Source organism: Lissotriton vulgaris, chromosome 5 (assembly GCF_964263255.1).
Source record: "Lissotriton vulgaris chromosome 5, aLisVul1.2, whole genome shotgun sequence".
Taxonomy (NCBI): Eukaryota; Metazoa; Chordata; class Amphibia; order Caudata; family Salamandridae; genus Lissotriton; species Lissotriton vulgaris.
Genome location: NC_141693.1, coordinates 2,025,920,207 through 2,025,938,133, shown reverse-complemented (window position 1 = coordinate 2,025,938,133; position 17,927 = coordinate 2,025,920,207). Strand labels below are relative to the sequence as shown.

The 17,927-nt window shown below is 51.7% G+C and overlaps 1 protein-coding gene across 4 annotated transcripts in view; it reads left to right on the top strand.

The window, feature by feature from the left end:
- ODF2 (outer dense fiber of sperm tails 2) overlaps positions 1 to 17,927 on the top strand; it is a 417,376-nt gene that overhangs the window by 89,026 nt on the left and 310,423 nt on the right. For 3 of the 4 annotated variants that reach the window (XM_086924895.1, XM_086924892.1, XM_086924893.1), the window contains one exon: positions 8,808 to 8,963. The exons of the other annotated variant lie outside the window; for it this stretch is intronic. In XM_086924895.1, coding sequence (XP_086781021.1) covers positions 8,808 to 8,963 — 156 coding nt within the window. The remainder of the gene's footprint in view (positions 1 to 8,807; positions 8,964 to 17,927) is intronic. 4 annotated transcript variants of the gene reach the window in all.

The window sequence follows — 17,927 nt, the reverse complement described above, 5'->3', positions numbered from 1 at the left end:
GGACCTTACCCGTGCAGGGAGTGATAGCAGAGCATCATTCACATTCACTCAGTGCCACGAGTCCAGACCCTACCTGTGCAGGAAGTGATAGCAGAGCCTCATTCACATTCACTCAGTACCACGAGTCCAGACCCTACCTGTGCAGGAAGTGATAGCAGAGCCTCATTCACATTCACTCAGTACCACGAGTCCAGACCCTACCTGTGCAGGAAGTGATAGCAGAGCCTCATTCACATTCACTCAGTACCACGAGTCCAGACCCTACCCGTGCAGGGAGTGATAGCAGAGCCTCATTCACATTCACTCAGTGCCACGAGTCCAGACCCTACCTGTGCAGGAAGTGATAGCAGAGCCTCATTCACATTCACTCAGTACCACAAGTGCAGATTCTGCCAGTGCAGGAAGTGATAGCAGAGCATCATTCATATTCACTCAGTGCCACGAGTCCAGACCCTACTCGTGCAGGGAGTGATAGCAGAACCTCATTCACATTCACTCAGTACCACGAGTGCAGACCTTACCCGTGCAGGGAGTGATAGCAGAGCCTCATTCACATTCACTCAGTGCCACGAGTCCAGACCCTACCTGTGCAGGAAGTGATAGCAGAGCCTCATTCATATTCACTCAGTGCCACGAGTCCAGACCCTACTTGTGCAGGAAGTGATAGCAGAGCCTCATTCACACTCACTCAGTGCCACAAGTCCAGACCCTACCTGTGCAGGAAGTGATAGCAGAGCCTCATTCACACTCACTCAGTACCACGAGTGCAGACCTTACCCGTGCAGGAAGTGATAGCAGAGCCTCATTCACACTCACTCGGCACCACGACTGCAGACCCTACCTGTGCAGGGAGTGATAGCAGAGCCTCATTCACATTCACTCAGTACCACGAGTGCAGACCTTACCCGTGCAGGGAGTGATAGCAGAGCCTCATTCACATTCACTCAATGCCACGAGTGCAAACCTTACCCGTGCAGGGAGTGATAGCAGAGCCTCATTCACATTCACTCAGTGCCACGAGTCCAGACCCTACCTGTGCAGGAAGTGATAGCAGAGCCTCATTCACATTCACTCAGTACCACAAGTGCAGACCTTACCCGTGCAGGGAGTGATAGCAGAGCCTCATTCACATTCACTCAGTACCACGAGTGCAGACCTTACCCGTGCAGGGAGTGATAGCAGAGCCTCATTCACATTCACTCAGTGCCACGAGTCCAGACCCTACCTGTGCAGGAAGTGATAGCAGAGCCTCATTCACATTCACTCAGTACCACGAGTGCAGACCTTACCCGTGCAGGGAGTGATAGCAGAGCCTCATTCACATTCACTCAGTACCACGAGTGCAGACCTTACCCGTGCAGGGAGTGATAGCAGAGCCTCATTCACATTCACTCAGTGCCACGAGTCCAGACCCTACCTGTGCAGGAAGTGATAGCAGAGCCTCATTCACATTCACTCAGTACCAGGAGTGCAGACCTTACCCGTGCAGGGAGTGATAGCAGAGCCTCATTCACATTCACACAGTGCCACGAGTCCAGACCCTACCTGTGCAGGAAGTGATAGCAGAGCCTCATTCACATTCACTCAGTACCACGAGTGCAGACCTTACCTGTGCAGGGAGTGATAGCAGAGCCTCATTCACATTCACTCAGTACCACGAGTGAAGACCTTACCCGTGCAGGGAGTGATAGCAGAGCCTCATTCACATTCACTCAGTGCCACGAGTCCAGACCCTACCTGTGCAGGAAGTGATAGCAGAGCCTCATTCACATTCACTCAGTACCACGAGTCCAGACCCTACCTGTGCAGGAAGTGATAGCAGAGCCTCATTCACATTCACTCAGTACCACAAGTCCAGACCCTACCTGTGCAGGAAGTGATAGCAGAGCCTCATTCACATTCACTCAGTACCACGAGTGCAGACATTACCCGTGTAGGGAGTGATAGCAGAGCCTCATTCACATTCACTCAGTACCACGAGTGCAGACCTTACCCGTGCAGGGAGTGATAGCAGAGCCTCATTCACATTCACTCAGTGCCACGAGTCCAGACCCTACCTGTGCAGGAAGTGATAGCAGAGCCTCATTCACATTCACTCAGTACCACGAGTGCAGACCTTACCCGTGCAGGGAGTGATAGCAGAGCCTCATTCACATTCACTCAGTGCCACGAGTCCAGACCCTACCTGTGCAGGAAGTGATAGCAGAGCCTCATTCACATTCACTCAGTACCACGAGTCCAGACCCTACCTGTGCAGGAAGTGATAGCAGAGCCTCATTCACATTCACTCAGTACCACAAGTCCAGACCCTACCTGTGCAGGAAGTGATAGCAGAGCCTCATTCACATTCACTCAGTACCACGAGTGCAGACATTACCCGTGCAGGGAGTGATAGCAGAGCCTCATTCACATTCACTCAGTACCACGAGTGCAGACCTTACCCGTGCAGGGAGTGATAGCAGAGCCTCATTCACATTCACTCAGTGCCACGAGTCCAGACCCTACCTGTGCAGGAAGTGATAGCAGAGCCTCATTCACATTCACTCAGTACCACGAGTGCAGACCTTACCCGTGCAGGGAGTGATAGCAGAGCCTCATTCACATTCACTCAGTGCCACGAGTCCAGACCCTACCTGTGCAGGAAGTGATAGCAGAGCCTCATTCACATTCACCCAGTACCACGAGTGAAGACCTTACCCGTGCAGGGAGTGATAGCAGAGCCTCATTCACATTCACTCAGTACCACGAGTGCAGACCTTACCCGTGCAGGGAGTGATAGCAGAGCCTCATTCACATTCACTCAGTACCACGAGTGCAGACCTTACCCGTGCAGGGAGTGATAGCAGAGCCTCATTCACATTCACTCAGTGCCACGAGTCCAGACCCTACCTGTGCAGGAAGTGATAGCAGAGCCTCATTCACATTCACTCAGTACCACAAGTGCAGACCTTACCCGTGCAGGGAGTGATAGCAGAGCCTCATTCACATTCACTCAGTACCACGAGTGCAGACCTTACCCGTGCAGGGAGTGATAGCAGAGCCTCATTCACATTCACTCAGTGCCACGAGTCCAGACCCTACCTGTGCAGGAAGTGATAGCAGAGCCTCATTCACATTCACTCAGTACCACGAGTCCAGACCCTACCTGTGCAGGAAGTGATAGCAGAGCCTCATTCACATTCACTCAGTACCACGAGTCCAGACCCTACCTGTGCAGGAAGTGATAGCAGAGCCTCATTCACATTCACTCAGTACCACGAGTGCAGACCTTACCCATGCAGGGAGTGATAGCAGAGCCTCATTCACATTCACTCAGTGCCACGAGTCCAGACCCTACCTGTGCAGGAAGTGATAGCAGAGCCTCATTCACATTCACTCAGTACCACGAGTGCAGACCTTACCCGTGCAGGGAGTGATAGCAGAGCCTCATTCACATTCACTCAGTACCACGAGTGCAGACCTTACCCGTGCAGGGAGTGATAGCAGAGCCTCATTCACATTCACTCAGTGCCACGAGTCCAGACCCTACCCGTGCAGGGAGTGATAGCAGAGCCTCATTCACATTCACTCAGTACCACGAGTGCAGACCTTACCCGTGCAGGGAGTGATAGCAGAGCCTCATTCACATTCACTCAGTACCACGAGTGCAGACCTTACCCGTGCAGGGAGTGATAGCAGAGCCTCATTCACATTCACTCAGTGCCACGAGTCCAGACCCTACCTGTGCAGGAAGTGATAGCAGAGCCTCATTCACATTCACTCAGTACCACGAGTGCAGACCTTACCCGTGCAGGGAGTGATAGCAGAGCCTCATTCACATTCACTCAGTACCACGAGTGCAGACCTTACCCGTGCAGGGAGTGATAGCAGAGCCTCATTCACATTCACTCAGTGCCACGAGTCCAGACCCTACCTGTGCAGGAAGTGATAGCAGAGCCTCATTCACATTCACTCAGTACCACGAGTCCAGACCCTACCTGTGCAGGAAGTGATAGCAGAGCCTCATTCACATTCACTCAGTACCACGAATCCAGACCCTACCTGTGCAGGAAGTGATAGCAGAGCCTCATTCACATTCACTCAGTGCCACGAGTCCAGACCCTACCTGTGCAGGAAGTGATAGCGGGGCCTCCTTCATATTCACTCAGTACCACGAGTCCAGACCTTACCCGTGCAGGGAGTGATAGCAGAGCCTCATTCATATTCACTCAGTGCCACGAGTCCAGACCCTACCTGTGCAGGAAGTGATAGCAGAGCCTCATTCATATTCACTCAGTGCCACGAGTCCAGACCCTACCTGTGCAGGAAGTGATAGCAGAGCCTCATTCACATTCACTCAGTACCACGAGTGCAGTGCAGGAAGTGATAGCAGAGCCTCATTCACATTCACTCAGTGCCACGAGTCCAGACCCTACCCGTGCAGGGAGTGATAGCAGAGCCTCATTCACATTCACTCAGTACCACGAGTGCAGTGCAGGAAGTGATAGCAGAGCCTCATTCATATTCACTCAGTGCCACGAGTCCAGACCCTACCCGTGCAGGGAGTGATAGCAGAGCCTCATTCACATTCACTCAGTACCACAAGTGCAGTGCAGGAAGTGATAGCAGAGCCTCATTCACATTCACTCGGCACCACGACTGCAGACCCTACCTGTGCAGGGAGTGATAGCAGAGCCTCATTCACATTCACTCAGTACCACGAGTGCAGACCTTACCCGTGCAGGGAGTGATAGCAGAGCATCATTCACATTCACTCAGTACCACGAGTCCAGACCCTACCTGTGCAGGAAGTGATAGCAGAGCCTCATTCACATTCACTCAGTGCCACAAGTCCGGACCTTACCCGTGCAGGGAGTGATAGCAGAGCATCATTCACATTCACTCAGTGCCACGAGTCCAGACCCTACCTGTGCAGGAAGTGATAGCAGAGCCTCATTCACATTCACTCAGTACCACGAGTCCAGACCCTACCTGTGCAGGAAGTGATAGCAGAGCCTCATTCACATTCACTCAGTACCACGAGTCCAGACCCTACCTGTGCAGGAAGTGATAGCAGAGCCTCATTCACATTCACTCAGTACCACGAGTCCAGACCCTACCCGTGCAGGGAGTGATAGCAGAGCCTCATTCACATTCACTCAGTGCCACGAGTCCAGACCCTACCTGTGCAGGAAGTGATAGCAGAGCCTCATTCACATTCACTCAGTACCACGAGTCCAGACCCTACCTGTGCAGGAAGTGATAGCAGAGCCTCATTCATATTCACTCAGTGCCACGAGTCCAGACCCTACTCGTGCAGGGAGTGATAGCAGAACCTCATTCACATTCACTCAGTACCACGAGTGCAGACCTTACCCGTGCAGGGAGTGATAGCAGAGCCTCATTCACATTCACTCAGTACCACGAGTGCAGACCTTACCCGTGCAGGGAGTGATAGCAGAGCCTCATTCACATTCACTCAGTGCCACGAGTCCAGACCCTACCTGTGCAGGAAGTGATAGCAGAGCCTCATTCACATTCACTCAGTGCCACGAGTCCAGACCCTACCTGTGCAGGAAGTGATAGCAGGGCCTCCTTCATATTCACTCAGTACCACGAGTCCAGACCTTACCCGTGCAGGGAGTGATAGCAGAGCCTCATTCATATTCACTCAGTGCCACGAGTCCAGACCCTACCTGTGCAGGAAGTGATAGCAGAGCCTCATTCATATTCACTCAGTGCCACGAGTCCAGACCCTACCTGTGCAGGAAGTGATAGCAGAGCCTCATTCACATTCACTCAGTACCACGAGTGCAGACCTTACCCGTGCAGGGAGTGATAGCAGAGCCTCATTCACATTCACTCAGTACCACGAGTGCAGACCTTACCCGTGCAGGGAGTGATAGCAGAGCCTCATTCACATTCACTCAGTGCCACGAGTCCAGACCCTACCTGTGCAGGAAGTGATAGCAGAGCCTCATTCATATTCACTCAGTACCACGAGTGAAGACCATACCCGTGCAGGGAGTGATAGCAGAGCCTCATTCACATTCACTCAGTACCACGAGTGCAGACCTTACCCGTGCAGGGAGTGATAGCAGAGCCTCATTCACATTCACTCAGTGCCACGAGTCCAGACCCTACCTGTGCAGGAAGTGATAGCAGAGCCTCATTCATATTCACTCAGTGCCACAAGTGCAGATTCTGCCAGTGCAGGAAGTGATAGCAGAGCATCATTCATATTCACTCAGTGCCACGAGTCCAGACCCTACTCGTGCAGGGAGTGATAGCAGAACCTCATTCACATTCACTCAGTACCACGAGTGCAGACCTTACCCGTGCAGGGAGTGATAGCAGAGCCTCATTCACATTCACTCAGTACCACGAGTGCAGACCTTACCCGTGCAGGGAGTGATAGCAGAGCCTCATTCACATTCACTCAGTGCCACGAGTCCAGACCCTACCTGTGCAGGAAGTGATAGCAGAGCCTCATTCACATTCACTCAGTGCCACGAGTCCAGACCCTACCTGTGCAGGAAGTGATAGCAGGGCCTCCTTCATATTCACTCAGTACCACGAGTCCAGACCTTACCCGTGCAGGGAGTGATAGCAGAGCCTCATTCATATTCACTCAGTGCCACGAGTCCAGACCCTACCTGTGCAGGAAGTGATAGCAGAGCCTCATTCATATTCACTCAGTGCCACGAGTCCAGACCCTACCTGTGCAGGAAGTGATAGCAGAGCCTCATTCACATTCACTCAGTACCACGAGTGCAGACCTTACCCGTGCAGGGAGTGATAGCAGAGCCTCATTCACATTCACTCAGTACCACGAGTGCAGACCTTACCCGTGCAGGGAGTGATAGCAGGGCCTCATTCACATTCACTCGGCACCACGACTGCAGACCCTACCTGTGCAGGGAGTGATAGCAGAGCCTCATTCACATTCACTCAGTACCACGAGTGCAGACCTTACCCGTGCAGGAAGTGATAGCAGAGCCTCATTCACATTCACTCAGTGCCACGAGTCCAGACCCTACCCGTGCAGGGAGTGATAGCAGAGCCTCATTCACATTCACTCAGTACCACGAGTGCAGTGCAGGAAGTGATAGCAGAGCCTCATTCATATTCACTCAGTGCCACGAGTCCAGACCCTACCCGTGCAGGGAGTGATAGCAGAGCCTCATTCACATTCACTCAGTACCACGAGTGCAGTGCAGGAAGTGATAGCAGAGCCTCATTCATATTCACTCAGTGCCACGAGTCCAGACCCTACCCGTGCAGGGAGTGATAGCAGAGCCTCATTCACATTCACTCAGTACCACGAGTGCAGTGCAGGAAGTGATAGCAGAGCCTCATTCATATTCACTCAGTGCCACGAGTCCAGACCCTACCCGTGCAGGGAGTGATAGCAGAGCCTCATTCACATTCACTCAGTACCACGAGTGCAGTGCAGGAAGTGATAGCAGAGCCTCATTCACATTCACTCAGCACCACGACTGCAGACCCTACCCGTGCAGGGAGTGATAGCAGAGCCTCATTTACATTCACTCAGTGCCACAAGTCCAGACCCTACCTGTGCAGGGAGTGATAGCAGAGCCTCATTCACATTCACTCAGTACCACGAGTGCAGACCTTACCCGTGCAGGGAGTGATAGCAGAGCATCATTCATATTCACTCAGTGCCACGAGTCCAGATCCTACCTGTGCAGGGAGTGATAGCAGAGCATCATTCATATTCACTCAGTACCACGAGTCCAGACCTTACCTGTGCAGGAAGTGATAGCAGAGCCTCATTCATATTCACTCAGTACCACGAGTCCAGACCCTACCTGTGCAGGGAGTGATAGCAGAGCCTCATTCACATTCACTCAGTGCCACGAGTGCAGACCTTACCCGTGCAGGGAGTGATAGTAGAGCATCATTCATATTCACTCAGTGCCACGAGTCCAGACCCTACCTGTGTAGGAAGTTATAGCAGAGCCTCATTCACATTCACTCAGTACCACGAGTGCAGATCCTACTTGTGCAGGGAGTGATAGCAGAGCCTCATTCATATTCACTCAGGGCCACGAGTGCAGTGCAGGGAGTGATAGCAGAGCCTCATTCATATTCACTCAGTACCACGAGTGCAGACCTTACCCGTGCAGGGAGTGATAGCAGGGCCTCATTCATATTCACTCAGTGCCATGAGTGCAGACCCTACCTGTGCAGGAAGTGATAGCAGAGCCTCATTCATATTCACTCAGTGCCACGAGTGCAGACCTTACCCGTGCAGGGAGTGATAGCAGAACCTCATTCACATTCACTCAGTGCCACAAGTGGAGATACTGCCTGTGCAGGAAGTGATAGCAGAGCCTCATTCACATTCACTCAGTGCCACGAGTTCAGATTCTGCCAGTGCAGGAAGTGATAGCAGAGCCTCATTCATATTCACTCAGTGCCATGAGTGCACGCCTTACCCGTGCAGGGAGTGATAGCAGAGCCTCATTCACATTCACTCAGTACCACGAGTGCAGATTCTGCCTGTGCATTCGGTTACACTCTGCTTCTCGTCCTCTCTCTGCTGTGAACCCTCTGTGGATGGAACAAGGACCAATGTCTGGCACTTTGTGCAGCACTAATGGTATCGGGAGTAGATGTAAGCCACAGGCAGTTTTTATTTTTATTTTTTTCCTTTTTTGGCACTACACCACAGGGCAGCCAGGGTTACTGTGAGCCTGAAGCAGTTGCTAAAGAAACCTTTGAGTGGTGGAAAGCGATGGGGCTCTTTTAAACCCCTCTTCGAGTGCTGTGGGCTGGTAATGATACTGTCTTTGGATGTGCAGGTCCAGCAGCCCACGATGGGAGACCGAAACCTGGTGTCTGACACCTCCGATGACGTGGCATCCAACACCAGCCTGTCAAGTCAGATGTGCGCGTCTCGGTTGGCCAGCTCATCAGAGAGTTCGTGCAGTGATGTTTGTACAGATTCCTCCTGGGACGTAAGTGAGAGACAGAGCTCTTCCTCTTCATTGGTTCCACTGATGCAGCTTCTACCCAGTCAGTGAGGGCGGACACCATCCACACCATCTGGGCCACAATTGCAGATCCTGCCTTGGCAGTACCTTCTAGCAGGGTGTTGTGTAGTTCAATCAGAGGTACAAGTGCAAAGGCCTACCCTGGTCTTAAGTGAGAGCAGAGGAGTCACCTTTACCCAGGCAGCACCGTGCGTGCAGATTCTACAACTGAGTATAGTAATATGGGCAGTTACGTGTCTTCTGCAGAGCATGACTCCTGTCAACTACTGGGTATTGAGTATATTCCTTGGAAAGATATCAAAAAGTCTTTAAAGTTTCAGTGGTGCCAAGTACCAGCCCTGCCCCATGCCTGTTCTTCATGAGTCATCCGCACTTCCTTTTCTTTTCTCCACCAATTGCCAGCTTTTCGCTCATCTTCCCAAGATTCCCTGTATCTTGTTCATTCGCTGGTTACCCATCCCGAAAGGGCTATAGTTATTTTTTAAATAAAAACTTCCCATTTTGTCGATGCCACTGACGTCTGCTTTAGGCAGTGCATCAGGTGTGGCTAACTCTTCTTCATGTTGGAACCTCACAAAGCTTGTTTGGTGTTTGGGAATCCAGCATGTTGTATTCATTATGTGAAGAACATCTCTTTATGACGCAGAAGGGTCAGCACCAGAGGGGATCCTTGGCTTTGCTGCGGAGCATTTGGTGTGGCCCTTGGGTAAGAAGGGTGCTCCTGTTCCCATATTTGATCCGTCCCCCAGCCTATAGGTCTGGTGTTGAAGGGACCCAAAAGTACCTTTTAAATCTGTTTGTTTTGTATTCAACAGATATATGTTTAACAGTTATATATAGCGCTGCTAAACCGTAGAGTATTGAACACAAATGAAACTATAAAAGTAACAAGTGGTGTATGATCTCCGACGGCTCACATCTTGGGGAGTAGAGTCTAAATGTTTGTAAAATCCATTATTTCTGCAGAATTTGCAAAAGAGGATTTTTCAGTTGTTTCATGAAAGACAGAAACATAGATTCTGTGTTCAGTTCTGCATGTTTGATGCAGTACCTCTGAAGCTCTTGTTTGGTGCTTAGCAGATCTCCAATCTTTGTTTCTCGGTAGAGGGATTCCTTGTATCCTCTTTGTCTACCTGAGATGTTGAATAGATTGAGGAGGTCTGTTGAGGAAACTGTGAGCCGTCAGAATTGGACTTTGACTTTGATGTCCGGTCAGAGTTTTTCTCTTAGTGGGTGAGACGTGATCTCATTTTCAAATGGAGGAGAGGAGTTTGGCCTTTGAATATGAGCACCGCCTGGACACTGGCAAGACCATTGCAGAGCACCAACTACAGCGGCCCTTCCAAAGTCCACACAAGGGCTGACTGACCTGCACTGTGACCGGTGTGCAGGTCAGAACAAGTGTTTATCCTTTTTTAAGGCACATAGTGAAAAGTCTGTGGTTTTAGCAATTCTCTTGAAGAGAAAACATGGATTAAAATGTGACTTGTAGCAATTTCACTGACGTAAAGCTATTATCAGTAAGTGATGGGGCTAATATTTTTCTGTGTGGGTGATGGCGATGTCCTTCAGTTGTTTTGGGAGTGAGCACCAGGGAGTTGTGTGGGATTTAGGACCGGAGTTTGCATCGCAACGGTAATATGAGCAGTCTGAATGCCATTGATGCCCGATGGCAGATTTGAGTGTCCTCCGCGTGTTGGTGGAAAGTCCCTGTGAATGCCGTTGATGTCCAATGGTAGATTTGAGTGTCTTCCGCGTGTTGGTGGAGAGTCGCTGTGAATGCCATTGATGTCCAATGGTTGATTTGAGTGTCTTCCGCGTGTTGGTGGAGAGTCGCTGTGAATGCCGTTGATGTCCAATGGTAGATTTGAGTGTCCTCCGCGTGTTGGTGGAGAGTGGCTGTAAAGGCCATTGATGCCCAATGGTAGATTTGAGTGTCTGCTGCGTGTTGGTGGAGAGTCGCTGTGAATGGCATTGATGCCCAATGGTAGATTTGAGTGTCCTCCGCGTGTTAGTGGAGAGTCCCTGTGAATGCCATTGATGGCCGATCGCAGATTTGAGTGTCCTCCGCGTGTTGGTGGAGAGTCGCTGTGAATGCCATTGATGCCCAATGGTAGGTTTGAGTGTTTGCCGAGTGTTGGTGGAAAGTCGCTGTTAATGCCATTGATGCCCTATGGTAGGTTTGAGTGTCTGCCGCGTGCTGGTGGAGAGTCGCTGTGAATGCCATTGATGCCCGATGGTAGGTTTGAGTGTCTGCCGCGTGTTGGTGGAGAATCGCTGTGAATGCCATTGATGGCCGATTGCAGATTTGAGTGTCTGCCGCGTGTTGGCGGAGAGTCGCTGTGAATGCCATTGATGCTCAATGGTAGATTTGAGTGTCCGCTGCGTGTTGGTGGAGAGTCGCTGTGAATGCCGTTAATGTCCAATGGTAGATTTGAGTGTCCGCCGCGTGTTGGTGGAGAGTCGCTGTGAATGCCATTGATGCTCGATGGTAGATTTAAGTGTCTGCCGCGTGTTGGTTGAGAGTCGCTGTGAATGCCATTGATGCTCGATGGTAGATTTGAGTGTCTGCCGCGTGTTGGTGGAGAGTCGCTGTGAATGCCATTGATTGACGATCGCAGATTTGAGTGTCTGCCGCGTGTTGGTGGAGAGTCTCTGTGAATGCCATTTATGCCCAATGGTAGATTTGAGTGTCTGCCGCGTGTTGGTTGAGAGTCGCTGTGAATGCCATTGATGCCCAATGGTAGATTTGAGTGTCTGCCGCGTGTTGGCGGAGAGTCGCTGTGAATGCCATTGATGCCCGATGGTAGATTTGAGTGTCCTCCGCATGTTGGTGGAGAGTCGCTGTGAATGCCATTGATGCCCGATGGTAGATTTGAGTGTCCTCCGCGTGTTGGTGGAGAGTCGCTGTAAAGGCCATTGATGCCCGATGGTAGGTTTGAGTGTCCTCTGCGTGTTGGTGGAGAGTCGCTGTAAAGGCCATTGATGCCCAATGGTAGATTTGAGTGTCTGCCGCGTGTTGGTGGAGAGTCCCTGTGAATGCCATTGATGCTCGATGGTAGATTTGAGTGTCCTCCGCGTGTTGGTGGAGAGTCGCTGTGAATGCCATTGATGCCCGATGGTAGATTTGAGTGTCTGCCGCGTGTTGGCGGAGAGTCGCTGTGAATGCCATTGATGCTCGATGGTAGATTTGAGTGTCTGCCGCGTGTTGGTGGAGAGTCGCTGTGAATGCCATTGATTGACGATCGCAGATTTGAGTGTCTGCCGCGTGTTGGTGGAGAGTCGCTGTGAATGCCATTGATTGACGATCGCAGATTTGAGTGTCTGCCGTTTGTTGGTGGAGAGTCGCTGTGAATGCCATTGATTGACGATCGCAGATTTGAGTGTCTGCCGCGTATTGGTGGAGAGTCGCTGTGAATGCCATTTATGCCCAATGGTAGATTTGAGTGTCCTCCGCATGTTGGTGGAGAGTCGCTGTGAATGCCATTTATGCCCAATGGTAGATTTGAGTGTCCTCCGCGTGTTGGTGGAGAGTCGCTGTGAATGCCATTGATACCCGATGGCAGATTTGAGTGTCTGCCGCGTGTTGGTTGAGAGTCACTGTGAATGCCATTGATACCCGATGGCAGATTTGAGTGTCGGCCGCGTGTTGGTGGAGAGTGGCTGTAAAGGCCATTGATGCCCGATGGTAGGTTTGAGTGTCTGCCGAGTGTTGGTGGAGAGTCGCTGTGAATGCCATTGATGCCCGATGGTAGGTTTGAGTGTCTGCCGCGTGTTGGTGGAGAATCGCTGTGAATGCCATTGATGCCCGATGGTAGATTTGAGTGTCTGCCGCGTGTTGGTGGAGAGAGTCGCTGTGAATGCCAATGATGCACGATGGCAGATTTGAGTGTCCTCAGCGTGTTGGTGGAGAGTCGCTGTGAATGCCATTGATGCCCGATGGTAGGTTTGAGTGTCTGCCGCGTGTTGGTGAAGAGTCGCTGTGAATGCCATTGATGGCCGATCGCAGATTTGAGTGTCTGCCGCGTGTTGGTGGAGAGTCGCTGTGAATGCCATTGATGGCCGATCGCAGATTTGAGTGTCTGCCGCGTGTTGGTGGAGAGTCTCTGTGAATGCCGTTGATGTGCAATGGTAGATTTGAGTGTCTGCCGCGTGTTGGTGGAGAGTCGCTGTGAATGTAATTGATGCCCGATGGTAGATTTGAGTGTCTGCCGCGTGTTGGCGGAGAGTCGCTGTGAATGCCATTGATGCCCAATGGTAGATTTGAGTGTCTGCCGCGTGTTGGTGGAGAGTCGCTGTGAATGCCATTGATGCCCAATGGTAGATTTGAGTGTCTGCTGCGTGTTGGTGGAGAGTCGCTGTGAATGCCATTGATGCCCAATGGTAGATTTGAGTGTCTGCTGCGTGTTGGTGGAGAGTCGCTGTGAATGCCATTGATGCTCAATGGTAGGTTTGAGTGTCTGCCGCGTGTTGGTGGAGAGTCGCTGTGAATGCCATTGATGCCCAATGGTAGATTAGAGTGTCTGCCGATTATTGGTTGAGAGTCGCTATGAATGCCATTGATGCCCGATGGTAGGTTTGAGTGTCTGCCGCGTGTTGGTTGAGAGTCGCTGTGAATGCCATTGATGCTCGATGGCAGATTTGAGTGTCTACTGCGTGTTGGTGAAGAGTCGCTGTGAATGCCATTGATGCCTGATGGTAGGTTTGAGTGTCTGTCGCGTGTTGGTGGAGAGTCGCTGTGAATGCATTTGATGCCCAATGATAGATTTGAGTGTCTGCCGCGTGTTGGCGGAGAGTCGCTGTGAATGCCATTGATGCCCGATGGTAGATTTGAGTGTCTGCCGCGTGTTGGTGGAGAGTCGCTGTGAATGCCATTGATGCTCGATGGTAGATTTGAGTGTCCTCCGCGTGTTGGTTGAGAGTCGCTGTGAATGCCATTGATGGCCGATCGCAGATTTGAGTGTCTGCCGCGTGTTGGTGGAGAGAGTCGCTGTGAATGCCATTGATGGCCGATCGCAGATTTGAGTGTCTGCCGCGTGTTGGTGGAGAGAGTCGCTGTGAATGCCATTGATGGCCGATCACAGATTTGAGTGTCTACTGCGTGTTGGTGAAGAGTCGCTGTGAATGCCAATGATCCCCGATGGTAGGTTTGAGTGTCTGCTGCGTGTTGGTGGAGAGTCGCTGTGAATGCCATTGATGCCCGATGGTAGATTTGAGTGTCCTCCGCGTGTTGGTGGAGAGTCGCTGTGAATGCCATTGATACCCGATGGCAGATTTGAGTGTCTGCCGCGTGTTGGTTGAGAGTCGCTGTGAATGCCATTGATACCCGATGGCAGATTTGAGTGTCGGCCGCGTGTTGGTGGAGAGTGGCTGTAAAGGCCATTGATGCCCGATGGTAGGTTTGAGTGTCTGCCGAGTGTTGGTGGAGAGTCGCTGTGAATGCCATTGATGCCCGATGGTAGGTTTGAGTGTCTGCCGCGTGTTGGTGGAGAATCGCTGTGAATGCCATTGATGCCCGATGGTAGATTTGAGTGTCTGCCGCGTGTTGGTGGAGAGAGTCGCTGTGAATGCCATTGATGCCCGATGGTAGATTTGAGTGTCTGCCGCGTGTTGGTGGAGAGTTGCTGTGAATGCCATTGATGCCCGATGGCAGATTTGAGTGTCTGCCGCGTGTTGGTGGAGAGTCGCTGTGAATGCCATTGATGCCCGATGGTGGTTTGAGTGTCTGCCGCGTGTTGGTGGAGAGTCGCTGTGAATGCCATTGATGCCCGATGGCAGATTTGAGTGTCCTCAGCGTGTTGGTGGAGAGTCGCTGTGAATGCCATTGATGCCCGATGGTAGGTTTGAGTGTCTGCCGCGTGTTGGTGAAGAGTCGCTGTGAATGCCATTGATGGCCGATCGCAGATTTGAGTGTCTGCCGCGTGTTGGTGGAGAGTCTCTGTGAATGCCGTTGATGTCCAATGGTAGATTTGAGTGTCTGCCGCGTGTTGGTGGAGAGTCGCTGTGAATGCCATTGATGCCCGATGGTAGATTTGAGTGTGTCTGCCGCGTGTTGGTTGAGAGTTGCTGTGAATGCCATTGATGCCCAATGGTAGATTTGAGTGTCTGCCGCGTGTTGGCGGAGAGTCGCTGTGAATGCCATTGATGCCCGATGGTAGATTTGAGTGTCTGCCGCGTGTTGGCGGAGAGTCGCTGTGAATGCCATTGATGCCCAATGGTAGATTTGAGTGTCTGCCGCGTGTTGGTGGAGAGTCGCTGTGAATGCCATTGATGCCCAATGGTAGATTTGAGTGTCTGCTGCGTGTTGGTGGAGAGTCGCTGTGAATGCCATTGATGCCCAATGGTAGATTTGAGTGTCTGCTGCGTGTTGGTGGAGAGTCGCTGTGAATGCCATTGATGCCCAATGGTAGATTAGAGTGTCTGCCGATTATTGGTTGAGAGTCGCTATGAATGCCATTGATGCCCGATGGTAGGTTTGAGTGTCTGCCGCGTGTTGGTTGAGAGTCGCTGTGAATGCCATTGATGCTCGATGGCAGATTTGAGTGTCTACTGCGTGTTGGTGAAGAGTCGCTGTGAATGCCATTGATGCCTGATGGTAGGTTTGAGTGTCTGTCGCGTGTTGGTGGAGAGTCGCTGTGAATGCATTTGATGCCCAATGATAGATTTGAGTGTCTGCCGCGTGTTGGCGGAGAGTCGCTGTGAATGCCATTGATGCCCGATGGTAGATTTGAGTGTCTGCCGCGTGTTGGTGGAGAGTCGCTGTGAATGCCATTGATGCTCGATGGTAGATTTGAGTGTCCTCCGCGTGTTGGTTGAGAGTCGCTGTGAATGCCATTGATGGCCGATCGCAGATTTGAGTGTCTGTCGCGTGTTGGTGGAGAGAGTCGCTGTGAATGCCATTGATGGCCGATCGCAGATTTGAGTGTCTGCCGCGTGTTGGTGGAGAGAGTCGCTGTGAATGCCATTGATGGCCGATCACAGATTTGAGTGTCTACTGCGTGTTGGTGAAGAGTCGCTGTGAATGCCAATGATGCCCGATGGTAGGTTTGAGTGTCTGCTGCGTGTTGGTGGAGAGTCGCTGTGAATGCCATTGATGCCCGATGGTAGATTTGAGTGTCCTCCGCGTGTTGGTGGAGAGTCGCTGTGAATGCCATTGATGCCGGAAGGTAGGTTTGAGTGTCTACCGCGCGTTGGTGGAGAGTCGCTGTGAATGTCATTGATGCCCGATGGTAGATTTGAGTGTCTGCCGCGTGTTGGTGGAGAGTCCCTGTGAATGCCATTGATGCCCGATGATAGATTTGAGTGTCTACCGCGCGTTGGTGGAGAGTCGCTGTGAATGCCATTGATGCTCAATGGTGGATTTGAGTGTCTGCCGCGTGTTGGTGGAGAGTCTCTGTGAATGCCATTGATGCCCGATGGTAGATTTGAGTGTCTACCGCGCGTTGGTGGAGAGTCGCTGTGAATGCCATTGATGCCCGATGGTAGATTTGAGTGTCTGCCTCGTGTTGGTGGAGAGTCGCTGTGAATGCCATTGATGCCCAATGGTAGATTTGAGTGTCTACCGCGCGTTGGTGGAGAGTCGCTGTGAATGCCATTGATGCCCGATGGTAGATTTGAGTGTCTACCGCGCGTTGGTGGAGAGTCGCTGTGAATGCCATTGATACCCGATGGTAGATTTGAGTGTCTACCGCGCGTTGGTGGAGAGAGTCGCTGTGAATGCCATTGATGCCCGATGGTAGATTTGAGTGTCCGGCGCGTGTTGGTGGAGAGTCGCTGTGAATGCCGTTAATGTCCAATGGTAGATTTGAGTGTCCGCCGCGTGTTGGTGGAGAGTCGCTGTGAATGCCATTGATGCTCGATGGTAGATTTGAGTGTCTGCCGCGTGTTGGTTGAGAGTCGCTGTGAATGCCATTGATGCTCGATGGTAGATTTGAGTGTCTGCCGCGTGTTGGTGGAGAGTCGCTGTGAATGCCATTGATGCCCAATGGTAGATTTGAGTGTCTGCCGCGTGTTGGTGGAGAGTCGCTGTGAATGCCATTGATGCCCGATGGTAGGTTTGAGTGTCTGCCGCGTGTTGGTGGAGAGTCGCTGTGAATGCCATTGATGCCCGATGGTAGGTTTGAGTGTCTGCCGCGTGTTGGTGGAGAGTCGCGGTGAATGTCATTGATGCCCGATGGTAGATTTGAGTGTCTGCCGCGTGTTGGCGGAGAGTCGCTGTGAATGCCGATGATGCCCGATGGTAGATTTGAGTGTCCTCCGCGTGTAGGTTGAGAGTCGCTGTGAATGCCATTGATGCTCGATGGTAGATTTGAGTGTTGGCCGCGTGTTGGTGGAGAGTCGCTGTGAATGCCATTGATGCCCAATGGTAGATTTGAGTGTGTATGCCGCGTGTTGGTGGAGAGTCGCCGTGAATGCCATTGATGCCCGATGGTAGATTTGAGTGTCTGCCACGTGTTGGCGGAGAGTCGCTGTAAAGGCCATTGATGCCCGATGGTAGGTTTGAGTGTCCTCCGCGTGTTGGTGGAGAGTCGCTGTGAATGCCATTGATGCCCGATGGTAGGTTTGAGTGTCTGCTGCGTGTTGGTGGAGAGTCGCTGTGAATGCCATTGATGCCCGATGGTAGGTTTGAGTATCCTCCGCGTGTTGGTGGAGAGTCGCTGTGAATGCCATTGATGCTCAATGGTAGATTTGAGTGTCTGCCGCGTGTTGGTGGAGAGTCGCTGTGAATGCCATTGATTGACGTTCGCAGATTTGAGTGTCTGCCGCGTGTTGGTGGAGAGTCGCTGTGAATGCCATTGATTGACGATCGCAGATTTGAGTGTCTGCCGCGTGTTGGTGGAGAGTCGGTGTGAATGCCATTGATGCCCAATGGTAGATTTGAGTGTCTGCCGCGTGTTGGTGAAGAGTCGCTGTGAATGCCGATGATGC